General features: G+C 38.8%; 1 protein-coding gene across 1 annotated transcript in view; it reads left to right on the top strand.

Annotated features, from left to right (window-relative positions):
• The window catches only part of CTNNA2 (catenin alpha 2), a 271,343-nt gene that overhangs the window by 162,892 nt on the left and 83,495 nt on the right, over window positions 1-24,956 (top strand). The window contains exon 5 of the mRNA XM_055541737.1: window positions 3,090-3,290. Within this exon, the coding sequence (XP_055397712.1) occupies window positions 3,090-3,290 (201 nt within the window). The remainder of the gene's footprint in view (window positions 1-3,089; window positions 3,291-24,956) is intronic.

Raw genomic sequence — 24,956 nt, 5'->3', positions numbered from 1 at the left:
GAAACAATTGTCACCGTGAAGGAATTTAGTGCTTTTCTAGATATTAGGAGATATAAGAATTGGGCTCATAAAATCAGCTCCTGAGACTATCTGACTATCTGAGGACCGGTGCTGCTAGTTTCCCCCTGAGAACAGAGTGCCTCATTTCTGCTCTCCTCCCTGAACTCCTTTAGGGGTGTTGAAGGTCAGCAGCTGCAGCAGCACATGATTCAATCCTTGTAGAGTAAATGACAAGCACCCATGGCAAGTGCCAATTTGTAGTTGACAGTATCTGTTATATGTCTGATTTTCTGCTATTTGCTTTCATTCTCACCAAAATTTTATGTCAGGTATCACTATTCTGAATCTTCTTTGAGAAAAGTAAGTCACTAACAGGCAGGTAACTTGGCAGAGGTGGAATTATAATTCAGATTATCGTCTTTCCAGAATCTATATAGTTCTTAGTAAGCCCGGATAAAAGGGTATTTCTCCAGCTTTCACTGCAGCTCCTTTCCCCCACCTCCAATCCTCTCCTCTCTCCTGCCCTGTAGTACCATGGGTCCACTCTCTCTTCCCTTCTAGAAACCTGGCTTGTTCTTCATTCCCAAGGTGCTTTACTTTTGATGAGTTGTCAAAGCAGCTATTCATTTAAACATGCCTGTGTCCAGGGATTGTCTGATAAAGAACTCAATGCGTTGCCATTCATGAAAGTTTTTGCTTCCTTGATACATGAATCTTAACAACACAAAAGATAACCAAGAAGTGCATCTCTCAGAAGATGCTTAGAAATTGTTCGGCTAGGCATGTTGGGGATCCGAATGGTGGGGAACAGAAGACTGGACACCAAGACTGAGATATTTCTTGTTTCTAGTCAATCTTTGCCAGGATGGGTATAAGGGTCCCCAGAAGGGGAGAGGGGGACTCTCCAACCAGCCTCAGATCTCACACAGCAATCCTAACAGCCCTTGGAAATCTTACTCTGGTACCCTGCCTATTTACAAATGATTGAAAATATCTATATACTACCTTTCTCAAAGAGGAGTCATTTCAGAACTTAAAACTTTCCCAACTTATCCTTTTCTTTAAATGCATGTACAGAAATTTCTGGGGGTAGAAAAAAGCAAGGCAAGGAGTCTTATCTCAGGCTGTTTCAATAATGGAAGCTTTTCTTAATTTTCTTCCACCGGGCCTGCCTCTCTGCCACCTTTCTCCCTGCCATTCCTTTGTGCATCTTATTATTACCAGCAACACGAAAAGGCTTTGGCTTCTGCTGATAACACTGTACAGTCCAACCGCAGTGGTACAAGTGCCGTGGCATGCTATGACAGGAAAATGAACAGGCACTGTCAAGAAGCCAGCCTTGGCAGGACCTGCTGGAGCGTGCCTTTGGACTTGACAATCAGAGGCAGCAGGCACCTTTCCACAGATGGGCTTGACAAATAATGACACAGCCCACTCTGTTCTGCTGGTAGACTGTGGATACAGCCCAATAGTTGGGAAAACTACTTCTCATCTCCTCTGTAAGCTGGAGCCAAAACATTTGCATCAGTAAATTGCAGGTTTGGCTCAGGAGATATTTTGGAATGGCATTAATGACATTTTATGTATCAGTTTCTTCTTAAGGGAATATCTATTCTGGCAGGAAACTCTATTTTGGAGGCAACAATAAAAAAGTTTTTTTTTAAGGGATAGTTTTGTTTTTCTTTCTTTTTTTCATGCTACCTGAGTACTTAATTTGTCCATATGAAAAGCAACAAGTTTGGGAAGCAATGATGCTAGCTATTAACATTACAGAAGCGAAACCAATTTTCTGATGTGGTCTGGGCTCATAAAAAAGTGAAATGACTGTGTTAGAGCACTTTAAACTTTTTCCACTGGGCAAAAACTACCATTTTTAATAGTGTCTTAAAATGAGCGTCTTGGCTTTAATCATGTGACAGTTTAATTCTTGAGTTTGGCTCACAAAGTAACAGGCATCTAAGATCTGAAAAAGCTATTAACTCAATCCCATAATGTCTATAAGTTTTGTTTTGTTTCCCTCTTCCTCTTTCATTTACTTTTTTTTAGCTCCAGGGTCTTGAGTTTGTTCCCTTAAAACATTCACAGACTGAACTTTGCTTACGATTTTGGAAACTGTAGTTTTAGAGCTAATAATAATGAAGTAGTTTGGTCGTCAGTGATTTAACATGATTACATCTTTTCTGAAAGAATAAGGCTGCAAAAATTTAAGGAAGTTTATCACAAATTATGTTGCCAGCAAATCTTTTATGATTTTAAAAACTATGCTTCACATTCAGGCGTAAGATCCAAAGTACCTAAGGGGTTCACCCCAGCAATGTAACCCTCTCTGAAATGCACATGCTTTCTATTATTACTTTCCCTTCTATGCTATTTTCTAGTTGGAACATCATCCCTCTATCTCCTTACTTAATGAATTCTTTGTCTTGAAAATACCTTAGAGTACAAATATATAATTGTATCCTTTCAAAGGATGTATTTATTCAGTATTTCTTCTTCTCTTTTGGAATGTTTATTATGTATTTATTTTTGTCCAAGCTGGGTCTTCATTGCTCCTCGGGCATTTCTCTAGTTGTGGTGAGGGAGGATTACTCTCTAGTTGTGGTGTGTGAACTTCTCGTTACAGTGTCTTCCCTTGTTGTAGAGCACAGACTCTAGGGTGCACAGGCTTCAGTAGTTGTGGCACATGGGCTTACTTGCCCCACAGCATGTAGGATCTTCCTGGATCAGGAGTTAAACCCGTATCTCCTGCATTGGCAAGCAGATTCTTTACCACTGAGTCACAAGGGAAGCCTTCCTATTGGTTTTCAAGTGTGTCAGTGATATAAAGGGCTTCTCTGATACCTTAGTTGGTATAGAATACGCCTGCAATGCAGGACAACAGAACTAGCTAGATTCCTAGATCAGGAAGATTCCCTGGGAAAAAAAAAAAAGGCAACTCACTCCAGTATTCTTGCCTGGGAAATCCCATGGACAGTAGAGCCTGGCAGGCTACAGTCCATGGAGTTGTAAGAGTCAGACACAACTTAATGACTAAACCACCACCACCAGTGATATAAAATCATATAAATGTGGATGTGTCCTCTTCACAGAAAACCATATCTTGGAGGATGTGAACAAATGTGTGATCGCCCTTCAAGAGGGGGATGTGGACACTCTGGACCGGACCGCAGGGGCCATCAGGGGCCGGGCTGCTCGAGTTATACACATCATCAATGCTGAGATGGAGAACTATGAAGCTGGTGTTTATACTGAGAAGGTGCTGGAAGCTACAAAACTGCTATCTGAGACAGGTAACCATGGATATTAGATTTGACCAAAATGTCAGCCCCATGATGAATTTCCATACCTGAATAAATCTGTTTCATTGTTTCCTGTAGGTCTTTATGCTTCTAAATCACACATGATCATAAAATTGGTGCTCTTTATTTCTTGAGTTTGAATTGGAATACTTTAGCAGAATCACAATTTATTGTTTTTGCAGTATATACTACTCTACAGATTTTGTGTATAATCATTTGATTCTCACAAGGACCTTATAAAGTAGGCAGATTTTTTTTATCTCCCATTATGAATGTGAAAGTGGAATTTTGAATGAGATAAGAGACTGGAAAAAGGTCACAAGTCTAGAGAATAGTGAGTATGTGATTGGAACTTGGAATTTTGAACTTGAAAAGCATTTCTCTGTTTCTTGAGAACATAGGACTATGAGAAAGGACCACGCACAACCAGGAAAAAGCATAAAGGCTTTCAGTAGTACATGGATATGAAGTGATCACAGGAGGTGGTGGTTATTGAAAAGGGGCTAGACTTTCAGTATATGCCCAACTCCACTGGTGAAAGTCTGCATATCCTCTTTCAGGGGTGCGTGGCTGCCTTCAGGAAATCGTGGTCTTGATGAGACACCATTACTTACGACAGGGAGCTTGTCATAGCTCTCTAATGCACTGAGATGGAAAAAAGACTTGTTTCCACTGGGTTAACACAACAGCCCATAACTTTGGATAGTTATGTCAATGACTGACCTATTTTTAGTAGTTTTTGCTCTTAACTGATGTCTCTAGACCCTTTCTAAAGTCCCTCATGTCTTGTGTATTGATATGTACGTGTCTTAGTTGCTCAGTTGTGTCCGGCTCTTTGTGATCCCATGGACTGTAGCCTGCCAGCTCCTCTGTCCATGGAATTCTCCAGGCAAGAATATTGGAGTGGAGTGCCATTCTCTTCTCCAAGGGATCCCGACCCAGGGATCAAACCCAGTCTCCTGCACTGCAGGCAGACTCTTTACTGTCTGAGCCAGCAAGAAAGTCCATTAATATATGGGGGAATGAAAGTAGAAAGTCCAGGGAAGGAGAGAAGATGAATAGAATTTAACTCTTTATGTTGGCTGGAGTTATGAATGGGTAACAAATCGAGTTCTATGTATACATAGAAGGAACTCACCTCAGCTTCAGTGGGAATCGTCTCTGGTCTGTACATGGATTTGGGAGCCCGCTAGGCTTTTAAAAACAGGCGTATCTCTGAAAAGTCAGATATAGCAGTGTTCTAAGTTCTACATGATAAGACATGTTAGTAGAAATATGTTTCCTTCTACAGGGACAGGATATTTACAAAGACTTCTGTAGCTATTTGCTAGTCTAGAACAGCAAGGAGAAGCAATAGGTAAACAGACGTTGGTTGCTCACTCTGAAATATATGGAGAAAAGGAATAGGGTCATATCACAAATCACCCATATCTAGGGATCGTTGCTCTTGAGAAGCCTGACAGACTTAGAAATAATAATGACAATAATATGATATATCTACATTTTAATTAGGGGCTTCCCTGATGACTTGAATTGTAGAGAATTTGCCTGCAATGTGGAAGACCTGGGTTTGATCCCTGATCCAGGAAGATCCCCTGGAGAAAGGAATGGCACAGTGGAGTGGACCGGTATTCTTGCCTGGAGAGTCTCATGGACAGAGGAGCCTGGCAGGCTACAGTCCATGGGGTCGCAAAGAGTCGAACACGACTGAGCCATTAACACTTTCACATTTTAACTGGTGCTTCCCTGATGGCTCAGCGGGCAAATATCTGCCTGCAATGCAGAGACACAGGAGACAGGGGTTCAATCTTTGGGTCAGGAAGATCCCCTGGAGGAGGGAAAGGTAACCCACTCCAGTATTCTTGCCTGAAAAAAATCCCTGGTGGGCTACAATCCAAAGAGTTGCAAAGAGTCAAGTCAGACACAACTGAGCGACTAAGCCCCCCACCCCCGCACCCCCCACACAGTTTAATTAACTGAAATTCAGCACTATTTTCTTTCAAATAGATTTGCCCTTTGAATTCACTAGAGCAACACAGTACAAGTCATACAGTGTTTCTTTACTCATTTAAAAGAATTAGAAACAGGTTTTTCGGGGCTTTCCTGATGGTCCAGTGATTGAGACTTCCACTTTTCAATGCAGGGGATGAGGGTTCAATCCCTGATTGGGAAGCTAAGATCCTACATGCCCTGGGGCCAAAAAGCGGAAACACAAAACAGAAGCAATATTGTGACAAATCTAATAAAGATATAAAGACTTTTATAATGGTCCCCTTCAAAAAAATCTTAAAAAAAACAACAATTATTTTACTTCTCCAATATATGCTGTTTTTTGGTTTTTTTCCACCCCCACCATTCACCCTTAAAGGGACCCTCTCACAGTTCTGCAGTTCTCAGTTCCTGACCCATTGCTTCCATTATGTTATGAAGTCTCAGCTTCATGGGGTATATCTGATACATAGCGGCATTTCCTCCAATCTAACACTGAGTGAAGAGTATCCAAGAAGGGTGGAGGACACGGAGACAGAATTCTCAGCTCACAACTGTTTGGAATGATGATTGTAGCAGATGATACCCAGAGCCAGTTTACATGTGACTTTGTGCATACAAAAACTTCAAATGTTGTTTAAGAAACATTCTGGAACTTTTTCTTATTGCATCTTGGAGTGCTTTAATGAACAGTAGGAAGTGGTGCCCATGGGGTCAAAATCTACATAAAGGCAAGGACAGTATGCCTAGTTGAGTGAAATATTTTAACATAATTTTCACCCAAAGTCTTAAAATGTAAATAATATTCTGGTTGAATTTTTTTTTTCCACTGAAAAAAAAAATCAGTGAAACAGAGCAATCTACCCTGGATTTTTGTTGCTAATCAAGATTTTGCTCTTATTTGTTAATTTTCAGATCTTTAAAAATTATCATCTCAGCCCTTCTTTTGCAGTGATTGAATACTCTGAGCACTTAACTAAAGGCACCTTCCTGCTTCTGATTTCCCCATCCAAGTCTTAATTGAAAAGAAAAGAAGAGCAAGGCATTTAAATTCTTTCTGTTTTTCATCCTCTATTGAAGATCACTAGGAAAATAGCCAGGTAGAAGAGACTGAAATAGACAGATTATAAATAACTAGCAGAAAATATACATGTCAAGAAAAAGTAGATATTAGTGGGCTAAGAACTAGAATATACAAGGTATATAAATTATTTTCCTTCTATCCTCAATGGTTCTTTTCTTTCCTAAATAAGAACAATATTGTTTTTTTGATGGGTAACTAGAGAGGTTGTCAAAGAAATGAAAGCAAAAATTTAGCTGTTAGTAGGACATGTGACATATACACTGATTCCTCATGGAGGAAGAATGCCTCTGTTTGTCATTGCTATGACGAAGCCCACTGGCTATCTCATGTAGAATATGAGGTTTAAAAATTTATAATATAATGGTGACTTAGGCTTCGCAGGTGGTTCAGTGCTAAAGAATCCTACTAATGCAGGATATGTGGGTTTGATTCCTCGGTTGGGAAGATCCCCTGAAGAAGCAAATGGCAACCCACTCAAGTATTATTGCCTGGGAAATCCCATGAACAGAGGAGCCTGGCATGCTATATATAGTTCATGGGGCCACAAAAAAGTCAAATATGACTTAGCACCTAAACAACAACAGTATGGTGACTTAATACCTAGAATTTCTCCATGAGAAATGATTAAATATACAAGCTATAAAAAACTTTAGCTGTTAATTCACTGTTTGCTAATTAGAATTATTGGAGAATGTACTAAAGACATGGAATTTGAGGAAGAACATAAGGTCAGTTCTGTAATTATGGTTATACAGAGTTTTGTTGGTTATATAGATTTTATAAAATGGATTAGTCCCCTTGTCTGTGTCTGGCTATGCTTAGGAGACCCACATCCTCAAAATAAAAGCTCCAATGCTGGCACTATTGGCAATGAACCTGCCTGCAGAAGATGTAAGGGACACAGATTAGATCCATGGGTCAGAAAGATCCCCTGGAGGAGGGCATGGCAACCCACTCCAGTATTCTTGCCTGGAAGTTGCTTCAGTGGTATTTGACTCTCTGCAACTCTATGTACTGTAGCCCACCATGTTCCTCTGTCCATGAGATTCTCCAGGCAAGAGTACTGGAGTGGGTTGCCATGCCCTCCTCTAGAAATCTTCCCAACCCAGGGATAGAACTTGCATTGCTTATGTCTCTTGCATTGGCCAGGTGGTGGTGGGGCGTTCTTCATCACTCATGTCACGTGGGAAGCCTCCCAAACTCCTATTCAAATCACTAATACCCAAATTTCTACCTTTGGGCTAATGTTTTGCTCCTGATTTTTTTTTTTTTCCTAAATCTTGTGCAGTCACTTTTTTTATACAAGTTTATCAAACTTGGTCCTGAGAGTACATTTTATTGTGGGGAGAGAACACAGGGCAGTGGGCAAGGAGTGGAAGGTGCCAAGAAAAGGGGGAAAAAGGAAGAATCCAGGACATGAAAGACAGATCACCATGTTTTCTCCTGCCTTGTCACAACCTACCAGGTTCTGCTCAGTTTTATTTCTGAGTTGTTAGATTGAAGACTCTAAGGCAGATGTTCTCAGCCTCTGTATTTTTGACATTTGAGTCTTGGTAGTTCTTTCTTGGGGTGGAGGGAGCTATCCTGTGGATTAAAGATGCTTGGCATCCCTGGCCTCACCACACTAGAGGCTTGTAGAACCTCTTCCTTTCCCACTTCAAATTGTGACAAAGGTGGCTCTAGACATCGCTAGATGTTCTTGGGGGGACAAAATAACCCTCATTTAAGATAACTGCCCCAAGAGAAAGGCATATTCCAAAATAAGAGCAAGTTTAAATAAGGCAAAATGGAGCCTCTGTAAAATGGCCATAGGGTATGGTGACAAGAGTGGAGTGAGAGTCTGTTACAAAGAATGAAAAAAAGGGCAGAATGTTCAAAGAGGCTTGACTAGACCAGACTTGGATGCTAACGGGATTTGCAAATACAGGCCAATCTCTGTTTTAACATGTAAATGATGCATGTGTGGGGCTCTGTAGAGACCAACTTTACCAACTGACTACCTTCACTAAGTGGCTAAAAATTGAGAAAGTTCCAAAGAGTGACGAGACAGTTTGTATTTTATTTTCGATAAATTACTTAGTAAAGAGTAAAATTTTTTTGAAGTGTACATTTTGTTTTGATATGAAAGCTGAGTTACTTTTGAAAACACAATTTTGTGGATAATTAGTATGTTAAAATTTTAGGATGACATTGTATAAAAATTTGCCTATTTATTTTTTATAAATCTAATGTAGGCTGATGAAAGCACCATAAACCTGATGTACATCAGACCCACTAAATACTTACATATTTAATTGCCTCTTTAGTAAAAACTGAATTATAACAAATTGCCAATAGCTTGGTAGTGAGTGCACACCCTATGAGATCCATCTTTAGAGATCTTGTTTGCAAAGTCAGGTGGCTGTGGAAAGTGGAAAAGGGGGTACATTCAATAATGTTATGCTTAGATATACAGAGAGAAGCTTGTTCTTCACTGAACAGATTACGTTGAAATGCCATTTTTGTAAATTTGATGGCTGATGCAAATTTGTAGCAATGTCTACACCATCAGGTTGAGAGATCTTTGGAACCATGCCATCAGCTCCTTCTTCAGAAGGGACCAAAAAAAGATATTAAAAAATAAGTCTCTTTAATGAGGATTCTATTATTAATCACTTCTTATATGAAGATTAAAATTCCATTATTTTGGAGAACACGTGGACCAAACAGATGGTGTGATTTTTTTTTTTTAATCAAGACTTTTTAAAAAGCAGTTAAATGTTCACAAAAATATTGAGGGGAAGGTATCAAGATTTTCCATATTCCCTTCCTTCTGCACATGGAGTGTGTCTACCATTATCAACATCCCCTACCAGAGTGGTACATATTTTACCCTTGATGAACCTTCATTGAAACATTATAATCACCCAAAGTCCACAGTTTACATTTTGGCTCATTCTTGGTGTTCTATATTTTGTGGTATTTGGACTAATGCATAATGACATACATCCATCATGATGGTATCATGCAGTGTGTTCTTCACTGCCCTAAAAATTCATTGTACTCTATTAATCCCTCTCCCCCTCTCAATCCCCTGACAAACACTTGTCTTTTTACTTTTTCCATAGTTTTGTAATTTCTAGAATGTCATATAGTTGGATCATATAGTTTGTAGCCTTTTCAGATTGACTTTTCTGACTTAGTAGAGATGGTATAATTTTTACTTTCTTACTTCTGTTAAGTAAAGTTTTCCTAAGAGAAGTTTTTTATATCATTTCTATATATTTTGCCCAGAAAATGTAAGAGGAACAAATAGAAAGTACCCAAACTGGACATGATAATGAGTGATACCATTGTGTTAGTACCATGTAGATAATGAAATCCAGGTAAGAAGCCAGAAGAACTCCATTCCTTGACTTCTACCAACTAAATGTGACCTTACATAAATTAGTTAATGCCACTGAGCCTCAGCTTGATGTTCTGTCATTGAAGTATGGTCAATATTGTTATTTTGTTTATATGTGTTTCACTGTTTGCTTGCTTCCTGATGACTGAACTCAACATGGACAATCATTGCCCATGAATCCTCTGTATAAACCCTCTGCTCTATCTGGACAGGTGCATTCATTTTTCTCCAGGCAAAACACATCCATGCTGTTCCCACTTGCTTTGCTGCATCTTCACCATTTTTTCCTCCTCCTCTACATCTGTGTATTGAAATTGTACTTATGAGCTGACTCAAGTTTCAGTTGGAGGCAACAAGGATCTATTTCTGAGTCTGATGACATTTAATATGTCTTCTTCAGTGTCAGTGGTCCACAGATAGTCAGTTCTTAGAGGCAGATGTTCTTATATGTGCGTAGGGCCTAAACTTGTATCATCACACCATTAGATCCCCTGGAGAAGGGAATGGCTACCCACTCCAGTATTCTTGCCTGGAGAATTCCATGGACAGAGGAGCCTGGCAGGCTCACAAAAGATTAGACACAACTGAGGGACTAACACTTTTTTCAGCTTTAATATGTATGTATTGATTAACTGAATACAAAAAATAGGATATGATTTGTTTTTTTTTCAGTAGAGAATATGTCCACTAGCAGCCGAGGGCTTACAACTCAAGATTCCAGGATTAAGAGAAACACTTCCTTTCACCTGCTTTTCTACATATCAAAGGAGAATAATCTTGGCCAGTGGGGGGTATGCTTATTTCACTTGATCTGATTTCCTTTCTTTTATTGTTCCACTCTCAGAAATTAATATAATGAATGTACAGAGAAGTAGAAGAATATGTTGTGTGCTAAGTTCCTTCATTCATGTCCAACTCTTTGTAACCCTATGAACTGTACCCCTCTATGCTCCTTTGTCCATGGGATTCTCCAGGTAAGAATACTGGAGTGGGTTCCCATGCTCTCCTCCAGTGGAAAAATATAGTAGACCCAAAATGCTTTATGAATCAATTCAATGCAATTAAGATTTATACAATTTTCATACAAAAGTAGGATACAAATTCTATTCAAGTTCCCATAGACTATAAACTAGGAGACACTGGAACATATCCGGAGACATAAGACCAGGTGCAGAAATTTCATCATCTAAAGGTATAGATCATACAGAGTCTGTTGTCTTATTATTGTGGAATTATGTTAGAAATCAATATCAAAAGATATTTGAAAATAACACACATATTTTAAAGTGCAGTGTAACATTTACCAAGAGACATCTTTGACTTAGCTATTAAAAGTCTCAATAAAGTTAGAAGACTGAAAAAACACAGAGGATGATTAAAGAGAAGAAAGCATTTAAATGAGAAATTAATATTAAAATGAGAAATTAGTATCAAAGATACTTTAAAGAAATCCATGTATTTGGAAATTAAATGCCCACTTTTAAATGAGGGATATATCTAAGAAGCCATAACAAAGAAAATTAGAAAATATTTGTAATAGAATAAAAATGAAAATTTACCAGAATTTGTTGCATGCAGCTGAAGCTGCTCAATGCAATTAAATACAGTGTAGTCTTAAATAAGGTATGAAAGCAAATAATGAACACGAGCATAAAATTTTGTGTGATGTGAGCAAAATTTTTACTTTAATAATACTGTGTCACATGTTAATTTCCTGTTTTTATTTTTTTATAATATAATATTTCTCTATATTCTCAGAATTGGATTAGAAGTTTCAAGCTTCATTCAACAATTTTTTTAATCACTAAGATAATAAACTTTCTAGACTTTTAGCAATAATACTAGATGCAAAAATACATGAAACTATATCAAAAATTTTTTTGAATATAAATTAGAAATCTAGCATTCTGTTCTTACTAGGTTAAACAAGTAGAATTAAAATATCATAAGTTTTTAGATGGACAAAAATTCCCAAGTTTTCTAAAACATTATACATTCTCTTTATATATATATATATATGAAAGCTTTTCTATTATGGTTAGTAAAGACTTGAGAAAGAACATAAAAAAAAGAGATAGATAAATTGGAAAACATAAACTAAATTAAATGGGAGCACTGAATATGAAGTAGAAAAAGTGAAACAAGCTAGATAAAAGTAAAAGACTATCATATTCACTTGATCTGATTTCTGTTGCTAGTGGCATGAAGTGTTATGATTTGACATGTCAAAGTGACCTGCCTATCCCTATGGCCAGAGGACAGAGGGTATGGACAGGAGTAAGATCAATATCAGAAGAAGGTGGCAGGACCAGATTATTGGAAAGACAAAAATATTAGATATTAGACCTGGAAAGCCTATTACAGTCTTTACTTCTCTGTAACTGACCTTGAAATTAGATTATGAAAGTAATGAATTTCAACAGAAGCTATAATGACTGAGATTGTTCAGCCTCAACTTCCTAATATATTTTAAATGCATTTTAATATAACTCTAACTATTGGTGTAAAGCATTTTATTTCTCCCTGAAAGGTCAAAATCATTACAATATGGAAGAAATGTCTTACTTAGTGGTGGTTGTGGTGTTCATGGAGGTAGGAAGTCAGAAGGGTAGGAGGAATGAGAGGGAAATTTCATTCATGTAATAGCCCTTAAACAGGCAACATGTAGTTGTCTCAAACCCTCGACTGAAACCTACATACTTGAAGTATTGTACAGATCTGGCTGATGGTGTTTAATATCTGTATTTATTTGTTTTATCTTGAACGCAAATGTAAGGTTTCTTGCTCAGAGGATAAATTTCTTTCTTAGTAACGGTAACCTTGCCAGAATCTTCCCTGTGCTTCATTCTACTTTTCAAGGCAGTGTGATGAGGGCAGATAAATTCCACCTACATGAAGGAGGTCCATACTACAGGAAAAGAACCACAAAATTATAAATCTGGGAGCTTATATAGGAATTGTTCAGTTGCCTCCCTCCCTGTACTGAGGAGGAGAGAAAAACCTTCACTCTTTAATGTTAATAAACTCCCTTCAGGAAAGACTCCCCAGGTTTACAACTCTTTGGAATACAAATGAATGGCTCCTGTGGCTTCATTCCCTTTTGAAATGTAAACGCATATCTCTGGGGAGAAAGTGAAAGTGAAGTCACAGTCATGTCCAACTTTTTGCGACCCCATGGACTGTAGCCTACCAGGTTCCTCTGTCCATGGGATTTTCCAGGCAAGAGTATTGGAGTAGGTTGCCATTTTCTTCAGAGGATCTTCCAGATCCAGGGATCGAACCTGAGTCTCCCGCATTGTAGGCAGACACATTACCGTCTGAGCCACCAGGGAAGTCCCTCTATTAGAGACTGCATATTTCTTATGACATATCAGTTGTCTGGGGACTCTGCTTTCAAAATACCTATAATAGTTTAAACATAGTCCCTTGTTTCTTTGTTTTAGCTTTACTGAGGTATAATTGATATGCCAAAAAATTAAAACCTGTAAATCTCCCCCCAGGTTATTTTACCATTTTAGGACTTCTATTGAATTATCCCTTGAAGCAGGGTACCAGTCATTTTTGCTCAGAAAGTTCTGTCCATGCAATGCAGAAATATGAAAATATCTTCTCTGGGCTGACTTGTTTATACTGACTTGAATTAGACATGACCAGCTCTCTCGGGGAGAGGGACTCTAGGTGGTTCTGACTCTAGAACCATCTGAGACAAATACAACTTGAGAAAGGAAAAGAAACAATTTTAGCCTGATAATAAATTTCCAGCATGGAAGGGGAGATGGCATAGGGTGGATATAGGATTACTCACAATTACACACTTAAGGAACAACACAGTGAAATAAACAGCCCTTTTCTAGTGTCCAATTTTCAAAGTAAAACTAAAAAGGAAGACATGAATTTCCAGTTCTTACTGAGTTACATCATATTCTCAGAATCCTAGGGACTGCAAAGGACATGACAGTTCTTTGTCATTTCAAGGATATCATGGATATCCATGGTAGTGGTAGTGGAGTGTCAGAAGGGCCAGTGCTGGTGTCCACAGGAAGTGGTGGCCAAGATGCATTAATTGTTCACAAGTGAGGCAGTAATAGATTTCTTTCAGCCAGAATCCCTACCACACCAGTGATAAGGATTTGAATCAAAGAAATGAGGAATGTGTCATCAATCAGTAATAGGGGTGCATCATTAAGATATTCCAGAAATATAATAATCTGATTAGGAAAAATAAACTATACTTAAAACTGGGTTAACAGATGGATGTAAGAACCAGAAAAATTCTATATATTCTGGTGAAAGTGAAAGGGACCCCACGGATTGTATCCCACCAGCCTCCTCAGTCCATGGAATTCTCCAGGCAAGAATTCTGGAGTAGGTAGCCATTCCCTTCTCCAGGGATCTTCCCTGATCCAGGGATCAAACCTGGGTCTCCTGCATCACAGGCAGATTCTTTATCACCTGAACCACCTGGGTCTCCCATATTCTGATCAAAGTGACCCCAAAATGACCTCCTTACCTGGTTTGACTTTCTATATTTTACCAGTTTTCTAACACTAGCTGGTTTCTTCTTATAGAGGGAGTGAAGTCTTCTGTAACCATACCAGCCGATCCCACTCCTCTGTGCCCCATTACTCACTGTCACTCATTAGGCCCCTACTGTATACTGCCCTGTGTTGCAAACTCTGTCCATTTCTCTGTTTTAAGGTGTCTCTCTGTTTTCTGAGTCTCTATCTGTGTGTGTGTGTATGTGTGTGTGTGTTGCTTCCTAATTTAATTTTAACCCCTTGAGATCTGAGACTACCTCTTCATTTCCTCCAACCTTGATGAGAACCGAGGCTCAAAAATGTTTATTCATATAAACAAAAAACATAATTGACATAGTATAATACCTTATTTTAGGGGTTGTACCTTTTCTAAAAATTACACACTTAATGATCAAGATCAGAATCAATTCTTAGCATTTATCTTATGTCCTCTTAAATTTTAAAGCCTCACAGGTGCCAAAATTAACTATTTATCAATCTTGGTTTCCACAAACACTGTAGCTAAATAAGGCATCATGTTCAATTTTTTATTCATTCCTTAAGCTTCAGAATTAAATATGCTATCCTTTTAACTTATAAAGCATTTGTGATTATTTTTGAAATGCTTATTATAAAATGTAAGAATTTTCCAAGCAAGCATTTTCTTTCCCTGGGGAAAGGAATTTGTGTCTAGACAAAAGCAGATGCATGCTGACTGATTCTCTTAGGGTAGTTATCGTGGATGGAATTTAGAAGAATTTTTTTCCTTCTTCTAAGCAGTGCTTTTTCATCTTTCATCAAACAATTCAGCTCATGGGTTATGTATGGCCTTCTGGAACTTGAATTTGATTTTGATGTTTGAAATGTACATTATAATTTTCCAAACATGAGTTTATGAAAATGGCAGCTTTTAGGAACTCCCACAGAGGGAACAGATGACTGATTCTGACGAAAGAAAGTCTAGGAATATACACGGTATGAAAGAATTTGGACTAACCAGGAGGATGCTGATGGTTTTCTGGAGAGGTAAAAACAGATGACAAATAGTCACCAGGGAATAGGGGACAAATTAAACTGGACTTCTTTTGTCCTCACTCCCAGAGCTCATCATTTCCCACCTTGATTTAGTTCAGTTCAGTCGCTCAGTCCTGTCTGACTCTTTGTGACCCCATGGACTGCAATTAGCCAGGCTTCCCTGTCCATCACCAACTCCCAGAGCTTGCGCAAACTCATGCTTATTGAGTCGGTGATGCAATCAAACCACCTCATCCTCTGTCATCCCCTTTTTCCCCCGCCTTCAATCTTTCTCAGCATCAGGGTCTTTTCCATTGAGTCAGTTCTTTGCATCAAGTGGCCAAAGTGTTGGAGCTTCAGCTTCGGCATCAGTCCTTCCAATGAATATTCAGGACTAATTTCCTTTATGGTGGACTGGTTGGATCTCCTTGCAGTCTAATGGACTCTCAATAGTCTTCTCCAACACCACAAATCAAAAGCATCAAATCTTCAGTGCTCAGCTTTCCAACTCTCACATCCATATATGACTACTGGAAAAACCATAGCTTTAATTATATGGACCTTTGTTGGAAAAGTAATGTCTCTGGCTTTTAATATGCTGTCTAGGTTGGTTATAGCTTTTCTTCCAAGGAGCAAGTGTCTTTTAATTTCATGGCTGCAGTCAGTATCTGTAGTGTTTTGAAGCCCAAGAAAAGAAAGTCTGTCACTGTTTCCATTGTTTTCCCATCTATTAGCCACGAAGTGATGGGACCAGATACCATGATCTTCATTTTTTGAATGTTGAGTTTTAAGCCAGCTTTTTCACTCTCCTCTTTTACTTTCATCAAGAGGCTCCTTAGTTCCTTTTCATTTTCTGCCATAAGAGTGGTGTCATCTGCATATTTGAGGTTATTGATATTTCTCCTGGCAATCTTGATTGCAGCTTGCGCTTTACCCAAACTGGCATTTCACATGATGTACTCTGCATATAAGTTAAATAAGCAAGGTGACAACATACCTTGACGTTTTCCTTGAGGTATTCCTTTCCCAATTTGGAACCAGTCTGTTGTCTCATGTCCAGTTCTAACTGTTGCTTCTTGACCTGCATACAGATTTCTCAGAAGGCAGGTAAAGTGGTCTGGTATTACCATCTCTTTTAGAATTTTCCACAGTTTATTGTGATCTACACAGTCAAAGCCTTTGGAGTAATCAATAAAGCAGAAGTAGATGTTTTTCTGGAATTCTCTTGCTTTTTCTAGGCAATTTGATCAATAGTTCCTCTGCTTTTTCTAAATCCAGCTTGAACATCTGGAAGTTCACGGTTCACATACTGTTGAAGCCTGACTTGGAGAATTTTGAGCCTTACTTTGCTAGCATGTGAGATGAATGCAATTGTGTGGTAGTTTGAGCATTCTTTGGCATTACCGTTCTTTGGGATTGGAATGAAAACTGACCTTTTCCAGTCCTGTGGCCACTGCTGAGTTTTCCAAATTTGATGCCATATTGAGTGCAGCACTTTGACAGTATCATCTTTCAGGATTTGAAATAGCTCCACTGGAATTCCATCACCTCTACTAGCTTTGTTCGTAGTGATGCTTCCTAAGGCCCACTTGACTTCTTCACATTCCAGGATATTTGGCTCTAGGTGAGTGATCACACCATCGTGGTTATCTAGGTCATGAAGATCTTTCTTGTACAGTTCTTCTGTGTATTCTTACCACCTCTTCTTAATATCTTCTGCTTCTGTTAGGCCCATATCATTTCTGCCTTTTATTGTGTCCACCTTTGTATGAAATATTCCCTTGGATATCCCTAATTTTCTTGAAGAGATCTCTAGTCTTTCCCATTCTGTTGTTTTCCTCTATTTCTTTGCATTGATCACTGAGGAAGGCTTTCTTATCTGTCCTTGCTAGTCTTTGGAACTCTGCATTCAAATGGGTATATCTTTCCTTTTCTCCTTTGCCTTTAGCTTGATTAAGAGTTACCAAGAGAAAGTACAGTGAAATTTAATGTATCACTGCTTCAGAGAGAATATACTTTGATTTGAGAGCGTTTAAATATTATTTCCATACTTCCTCCTCCACATTTAAAAAACATTTGAGGATACTTTACTCAAGATTCAAATCCAATCAACCAGCTAATATATAACAGTATGCATTTGAGATAGAAGGAAAACACTATCATAAGAATATTATGTTAAGTTCTCAGGTTTTATAGAAAGTGCATCTAATTTGAGCTAAGGAAGCTGGGTTTGATTTTTTTTTTCTAGTTATGAGCTTTTTGGTAATGTCTCTTAAGTTTTAAAGATTTTCTTTCCTCATGAATCTGAGTGAGGTCATAATGGAATATAGTGTTTAACACTGACTTTCTTGGCAATGAAGATAAAATGAAAATTCTAAGAGTGATTTTATAAAATCTTGTCCTGAAGGCAGATTTCATAGGAAATTCATTATTAAAAATGCAAAGCCATCAGAAGGATGATGTAGTCCTGCCAAGGAGAGAGAAAGGTATAAAAGCAGGGAAACTTTTCAGGATAAATTGTACCAACTTTCCAATTTTCAGAGATTTGAGGACAAATTTTTGTGCTATTTTCAGTTTACTTCCCTCTCACAAGACCCACATTTTAGTGATAAATCATGTAGCTGTACCTCCAAGTTCTATCCAAAGGCACTGGGTAATTTCTCTTGCTGTAAACAAAGAAAAGTGAGCATGGATGGGTAGATACACAGGTCATGATGTGAAGAACAATTTACTGTGAATATTATGTGCCTAGCATGATTGTCAGCTTCTTATATACATCCCACTTTTTCATTCCTTGAAGGCAAGATCATATTTATTTGCCACTTTATTCCAGTGGCTAAGTACTACTTGTTTTTACATGTAATGTTGTATATAAAATTTGTTGAATGGATTTTTTTTAAAACCTTACCTAAAACCTGAAGACCAGCTTTTTTACATTTGAGTAAGCTGAGGCTCAAATTGAATAATAAATATACTTTATTATATAAATAATAAATAAATATAATCAAATAGCAAGAGTCAGTTAATCTCCTGCTTGGGTGCCATAAATATACCAGCATCCTAAACCAACATAGTTGCTGCAAGTGAACAGAAATATAAATATGTCTTGCTGACAATTTTTACTGTTATTTCTACCTCTGGCATAGCATATTCTATTAGTTAACTATTGCTGTGTAACACATCACCCCAAAGCTTAATGGATTAACATTACAAGCATTTACTATCTCATAGTTTCTTTGGGTCAGGAGATCGGCACAGCTTAGCTGAGTGGCTCAGATCATGAGCATCTTATTGCAAAAATCAGGCTTAAACTGAAGAAAGTAGGGGAAATCCACCAGGCTATTCAATTTGACCTAAATCAAATTCTTTATGATTACAGAGTAGGGGTGATGAATAGATTCAAGGGATTAGATCTGGTAGACAGAGTGCCTAAAGAACTATGTATGGAGATTTGTAACATTGTACAGTTCAGTTCAGTTCAGTCGCTCAGTTGTGTCCAACTGTTTGCCACCCCATGAATTGCAGCAGGCCAGGCCTCCCTGTCCATCACCATCTCCCAGAGTTCACTCAGACTCAAGTCCATCGAGTCGGTGATACGATCCAGCCATCTCATCCTCTGTCGTCCCCTTCTCCTCCTGCCCCCAATCCCTCCCAGCATCAGAGTCTTTTCCAATGAGTCAACTCTTCACATGAAGTGGCCAAAGTACTGGAGTTTCAGCTTCAGCATCATTCCCTCCAAAGAAATCCCAGGGCTTATCTCCTTCAGAATGGACTGGTTGGATCTCCTTGCAGTCCAAGGGACTCTCAAGAGTCTTTTCCAACAACACAGTTCAAAAGCATCATTTCTTCAGTGCTCAGCTTTCTTCACAGTCCAACTCTCACATCCATGCATGACCACTGGAAAAACCATAGCCTTGACTAGATGGACCTTTGTTGGCAAAGCAATGTCTCTGCTTTTGAATATGCTATCTAGGTTGGTCATAACTTTCCTTCCAAGGAGTAAGTGTCTTTTAATTTCATGGCTGCAATCACCATCTGCAGTGATTTTGGAGCCCAGAAAAATAAAGTCTGACAGTGTTTCCACTGTTTCCCCATCTATTTCTCATGAAGTGAAGGGACCTGATGCCATGATCTTAGTTTTCTGAATGTTGAGCTTTAAGCCAACTTTTTCACCATCCTCTTTCATTTTCATCAAGAGGCTTTTGAGTTCCTCTTCACTTTCTGTCATAAGGGTGGTGTCATCTGCATATCTGAAGTTATTGATATTTCTCCCAGCAATCTTGATTCCAGCTTGTGCTTCTTGCAGCCCAGCGTTTCTCATGATGTACTCTGCATGTAACATTGTACAGGAGGCAGTAATTAAAAACATCTTAAAGACAAAGAAATGCAAGAAGGCAAAGTGGTTGTCTGAGAAGCCTTTACAAATAGTTGAGGAAAGAAGACAAGTGAAAAGCAGGGGCAAAAGAGAAAGATATACTCAACTTAATTCAGAGTTTCAGAGAATAGCAAGGAGAGATAAGAAAGCCTTCTTAAATGAATATTGCAAAGAAATAGAGGAAAACAGTAGAATGGGAAAGACTAGAGATCTGTTCAAGAAACTGGAGAGATCAAGGGACTATTTCATGCAAAGATGGGCAAGATAAAGGACAGAAACAGCAAGGACCTAACAGAAGCAGAAGAGATTAAGAAGAAGTGGCAAGAATACACAGAAAAACTGTACAGAAAAGGTCTTATTGACATGGATAACCACTATAGTGTGGTCACTCACCTAAAGCCAGACATTCTGAAATATGGAATCAAGTGGGCCTTAGGAAGCATTGCTATGAACAAAGATAGTGAAAGTGATGGAATTCCAATGGAACTATCTAAAAATCCTAAAAGATGATGTTGTTAAATTGTTGCACCCAATATTTCAGCAAATTTGGAAAACTCAGCAGGGGCCCCAGGACTGGAAAGTATCAGTTTTCATTTCAATCCCAAAGAAGGGTAATTCCAAAGAGTATTCAAACTACCATACAATTGTGCTCATTTAACATCCTAACAAGGTAATGTTCAAAATCCTTCAAGCTGAACTTTAGAAGTACATGAGCTGAGAATTCTAGATGTAAAGCTGGATTTAGAAAAGGCAGAGGAACCAGAGAGCAAATTGCCAACATCTGTTGGATTATTGAGAAAGCAAAGGAATTCCAGAAAAGACATATATTACTACTTCATTGACTACACTGCTGCTGCTGCTGCTAAGTCGCTTCAGTCATGTCTGACTCTGTGTGACCCCATAGATGGCAGCCCACCAGGCTCCTCTGTCCCTGGGATTCTCCAGGCAAGAATACTGGAGTTGGTTGCTATTTCCTTCTCCAATGCATGCATGCATGCTAAGTCGCTTCAGTTGTGTCCGGCTCTGTGCGACTCTATGGACACAGCCCACCAGGCTCCTCCGTCCACAGGATTCTCCAGGCAAGAATACTGGAGTGGTTGCCATTTCCTTCTCTACATTGACTGCACTAAAACCTTTGATTGTGGGGATCACAACAAACTGTGGAAAATTCTTAAAGAGGTAGGAATACCAGATCACGTTACCTGCCTCCAGAGAAACCTGTACGCAGGTTAAGAAGCAACAGTTAGAACCAGACATGGAACAACTGACTGGGTAAAAATCAGGAAACGACTATGTCACGACTGCATATTATCAACCTGCTCATTTATCTTCTGTGCAGAGTACATCATGCAAAATGCTGGGTTGGATGATGCACAAGTGGAATCAAGATGGTTTGGAGAAATATCAACATTTCAAATATGCAGATGTTACCACTCTAATGGCAGAAAGTAAAGAGGAACTAAAGAGCCTCTTGGTGAGAGTAAAACAAGAGCGTGAATAAGCTGGCTTAAAACTCAACATTAAAAAATCTAAGATGATGGTATCCGGTTCCATTACTTCATGGCAAGTAGAAGGGGAAAAAGAGAAAGCAGTGACAGATTTTCTTTTCCTTGGTTCCAGCATCACTACAGATACATACACTGCAGCCATGAAATGAAAAGACACTTACTCCTTGGAAGGAAATCTATGAAAGACATGTCTAGAAATGTCTAGGTTTCTATGTTTAGAAACCTAGACAGTGTATTAAAAAGTAGAAACATGTGTTTGCCAACAGAAGTCTGTATACTCAAAGCTGTGGTTTGTCTAGTAGTCATGTATAGATGTGACAGTTGGACCATAAGGAAGACTGAGCACTGAAGAACTGATGCTTTCAAATTGTGCTGCTGGTGAAGACTCTTGAGAATGCCTTGGACTGCAAGGAAATCAAACCATTCAATGCTAAAGGAAATCAACCCTGAATATCCATTGGAAGGACTAAAGCTGAAGCTTCAATATACTGGCTACCTGATGTGAAGAGCTGACTCATTTGGACCTTGATGCTGGGAATTTTGAAGGCAAAAGGAGAAAGGGGCGGCAGAGGATGAGATGGTTAGATAACATCACTGACTCAATGGACATGAATTAGATCAAATTCCAGGAGACAGTGAAAGACAGAGAAGCCTGGCATGCTGCAGTCCATGGGGTCACAAAAAGTCATATACTACTTAGCTATTGAACAACAACAATAACTTATGAAATTTTTTAATAAAATCACTGAATTAATAGGAAGTGATGGGCAGAGAGAAACTTAATATGTGGAATGTGATACTGCTCATTTTGTCCCTGAAATATTCAATGACAAACAGTTTCCTTCCGGTGTCCCATTCTTTCACTTCCCATCCTTCTTCCATCTGAATTGATGAGCTATACTAGAAGTATAATATAAGCTTGAGATGCAATGAATGAGGAAGATATGGTCTCTGCCTAAAAGTGACTCCCTGAAGTTGACATACAGAAGTAGAGTGCAGTAAACAATCCTATTGGATTGTATCAAGTACTATATTAGTGCAGGAATAATTAAGAGGTTATAAAATTATAGAGAACTGCCAGCTTTGGAGTGTCTTGGAATTAAGGAATCCTTCACAATGGCAGTTGATTCTAATCTGGGTATTGAAGATTGAGGAAGTATTGACCAGGGCCAGAGAGAGAAGTATATTTTAGTATGAAAGTCCTTTTAGTCCATTGATCATGGACATGTTGGTATGACATGGTATGTCTCTGTCATATTTGAAGACATAGAATTAATTCAGTCTAATTGAAATGTTTGAATATAGGTAGGAATAGGTGGGGAGACAGAGGCAGATAAGAATTATAGGCAGGTGTAAGATGCTTGTGTTTGTATCTTGATAAAGAGGTTTTATTATCCCTTTTATAGTAAAGGGAGTGATTGGAAGATTTAAAGCAAGGTGTGGACATTTTGGGTAGTTTCTCAGAGCTAGTTGCTTGTATTGGCCATTCATTTCCACTTCCTCTGGTTTACCTTGGATTGGCTCTTATGACTGTCAGCAATCCTATCTGCGTCTTTAGTACAACTTTTCATTCATTTTATTGACTCACCCTGTGCTCTGAAACTTCACAGCTGAAGTCTCTCAGGAGGATTCAGTCTAGATCTTCCTCACTTCTGGTTTAGGATCTCCATCGACACTAGAACAAGATGACCTTGATTTTTATATCCATACTTAACTCTGATTTCATTACTCCTGGAATGTTATTCTGTGGCCTAGTGTGCACTCTGCATGCAAAAGTACAGGGAGAATTTAAGAGTTTATTCCCAACTTTGATCACCCTTTCAGGACATGAGCTATTAAGGAGTAATTCACAATTTATGATAAATAACAATAATGTGGTGTCTACACTTTTGGATGTAATTCAGAAGTTAGAAAGAAGCTTCTATTTATATAATCCCATATCAGAAATTCTGTTAGTATAGAATATGTGACTCACAAAGGCAGTGCTGTGTTTTGTCCTATTTAGTGGGAAGCAGAATTAGCGTCATATTGGAAGTACTTTCAGTATTCTTTTTCTATCACAGTATTACTTTGAGAGTATTTCATGTTTCAGACCCTATTAAAGTGCTGGAAGAATTCATAGTTAAAGTACAATCTTCGGTTTGTCATGATGGATCATGTGTGTTATTCAGTCACTAAATCATATCTGACTCTTTGCTACCCTGTGGACTGCAACCTGCTGGGTTCCCCTATTCATGGGATTTTCCAGGCAAGAAATCTGGTGTGTATGGGCATGCTTAGTCACTTGTCATGTCTGGCTATTTGTTACTCTGTGGACTGTAGCCCACCAGGCTCCTCTGTCCATGGGATTCTCCAGGCAAGAATACTGGAGTGCGTTGCCATGCCCTCCCTGGACCTCCAGGAGATTTTTGCAATCCAGGAATCAAACCTGAGTCTCCTGTGTCTTCTGCATTGGCAGGTGGATTCTTTGCCACTGAGCCACCCAGGAATCCAAACTGTCCTGTAAACTTTTGTTTGTCTGTCTTATCACTTCAAATACAAAAGAGGATAAAACTTAAACAGAAAATAGAACAGCAGTGTGGAGAGCAAAGGTATGTTGGTTAAAGTGTGGTAGCAGTTGACCAAGCCCTAAATAAATAAGTTCTGAATACACTTGGCAACAGAGCATGGAGCAAAATTTTCTTAAGAGTCAGACCCAAAAAATGCTGATTGTAGTAAGAGAAATAGATGTCTTGTCTCTTACAATATATAAATATCAAATGGAATCAGTTCAAGCTCTAGGTTATGCCAGCTTGAGCAGTGTAATAAGTCACTGGAATATTAATGCTAAATTTCCCTTTGAGCACCTCTTTGGAAAAGTAAAACTTTCACATCCTCCACCATTTTTTTTTTTCCTCCTTGGAAAATGGATGGTATTTTCTGTTGCAGTCTCTTGTTTCTGCCTCTTCTGACAATGCCATATCCACAACATTGTTGTTCCTGCAAAAACTCTAACTCATAAATCTAACAAGTGGGATTCTGCACTCCATGCTGGAGCAAACAATACCCTTCTCCAAACCTGGGGTTCCCAAGCAGTACAGGTGATGTTTTGGGCCCCAGAGTGTCCCTTATGAAAATGGTCCATTAGAGTTTAGCTTGGGGTTTCCCTGATGGTTCAGCAGTAAAGAATCTGCCTGCAATTCATAGGACATAAGAGACACAAATACAATACTTGGACTGGGAAGATTCCCTAGAGGAGAGCAGGCAATCCACTCCAGTATTTTTGCCTGGAGAATCCCAAGGACAGAGAAGCCTGGCGGGCTACAGTCCATGGGGTCACAAAGAGTCGGACACAACTGAAGTGACTGAGTACACACAGAGTTTAGCTTTCTTCTCTCTCACTTGAGAGAATCAGGGCTAGAGGCATGTGGAGAAAGAGAACCTGTGACCGCCTGCATTTTTCTCCTCCCCAGCTCTCCTCAAGACGATCTTGAACAGACAAAACAAAGCAATACAACTCCGCTCTTCCTTTTAGACTTTAATCAAAGGTTTTCCTCCAGAGAGTGGAGGGGGTGGGGACTGCTAGACTCAGGTTTCCAGCTGGCAGGTTTTAAGGTGGAATATTAAGCATGTGATCACAGTCACAGTTTCTGAGGGATTTCCTTACTTAGTACTGTGGATCAAATCAATTTCTACTATGTTCTGGTCCATGAACTAGAACTTAATTTTTTTCAGAGCCTTATTCTATAAGGAGAGATACAGCTTTCTGGGTAATATATTGATCTCTTTTTAAATATTTGAAATTC

The sequence above is a fragment of the Bubalus kerabau genome, chromosome 11 (genome assembly GCF_029407905.1).
Source record: "Bubalus kerabau isolate K-KA32 ecotype Philippines breed swamp buffalo chromosome 11, PCC_UOA_SB_1v2, whole genome shotgun sequence".
Taxonomy (NCBI): Eukaryota; Metazoa; Chordata; class Mammalia; order Artiodactyla; family Bovidae; genus Bubalus; species Bubalus kerabau.
The sequence above is the reverse complement of the archived record's forward strand: the minus strand, read 5'-3'. Positions and strand labels throughout refer to the sequence as shown.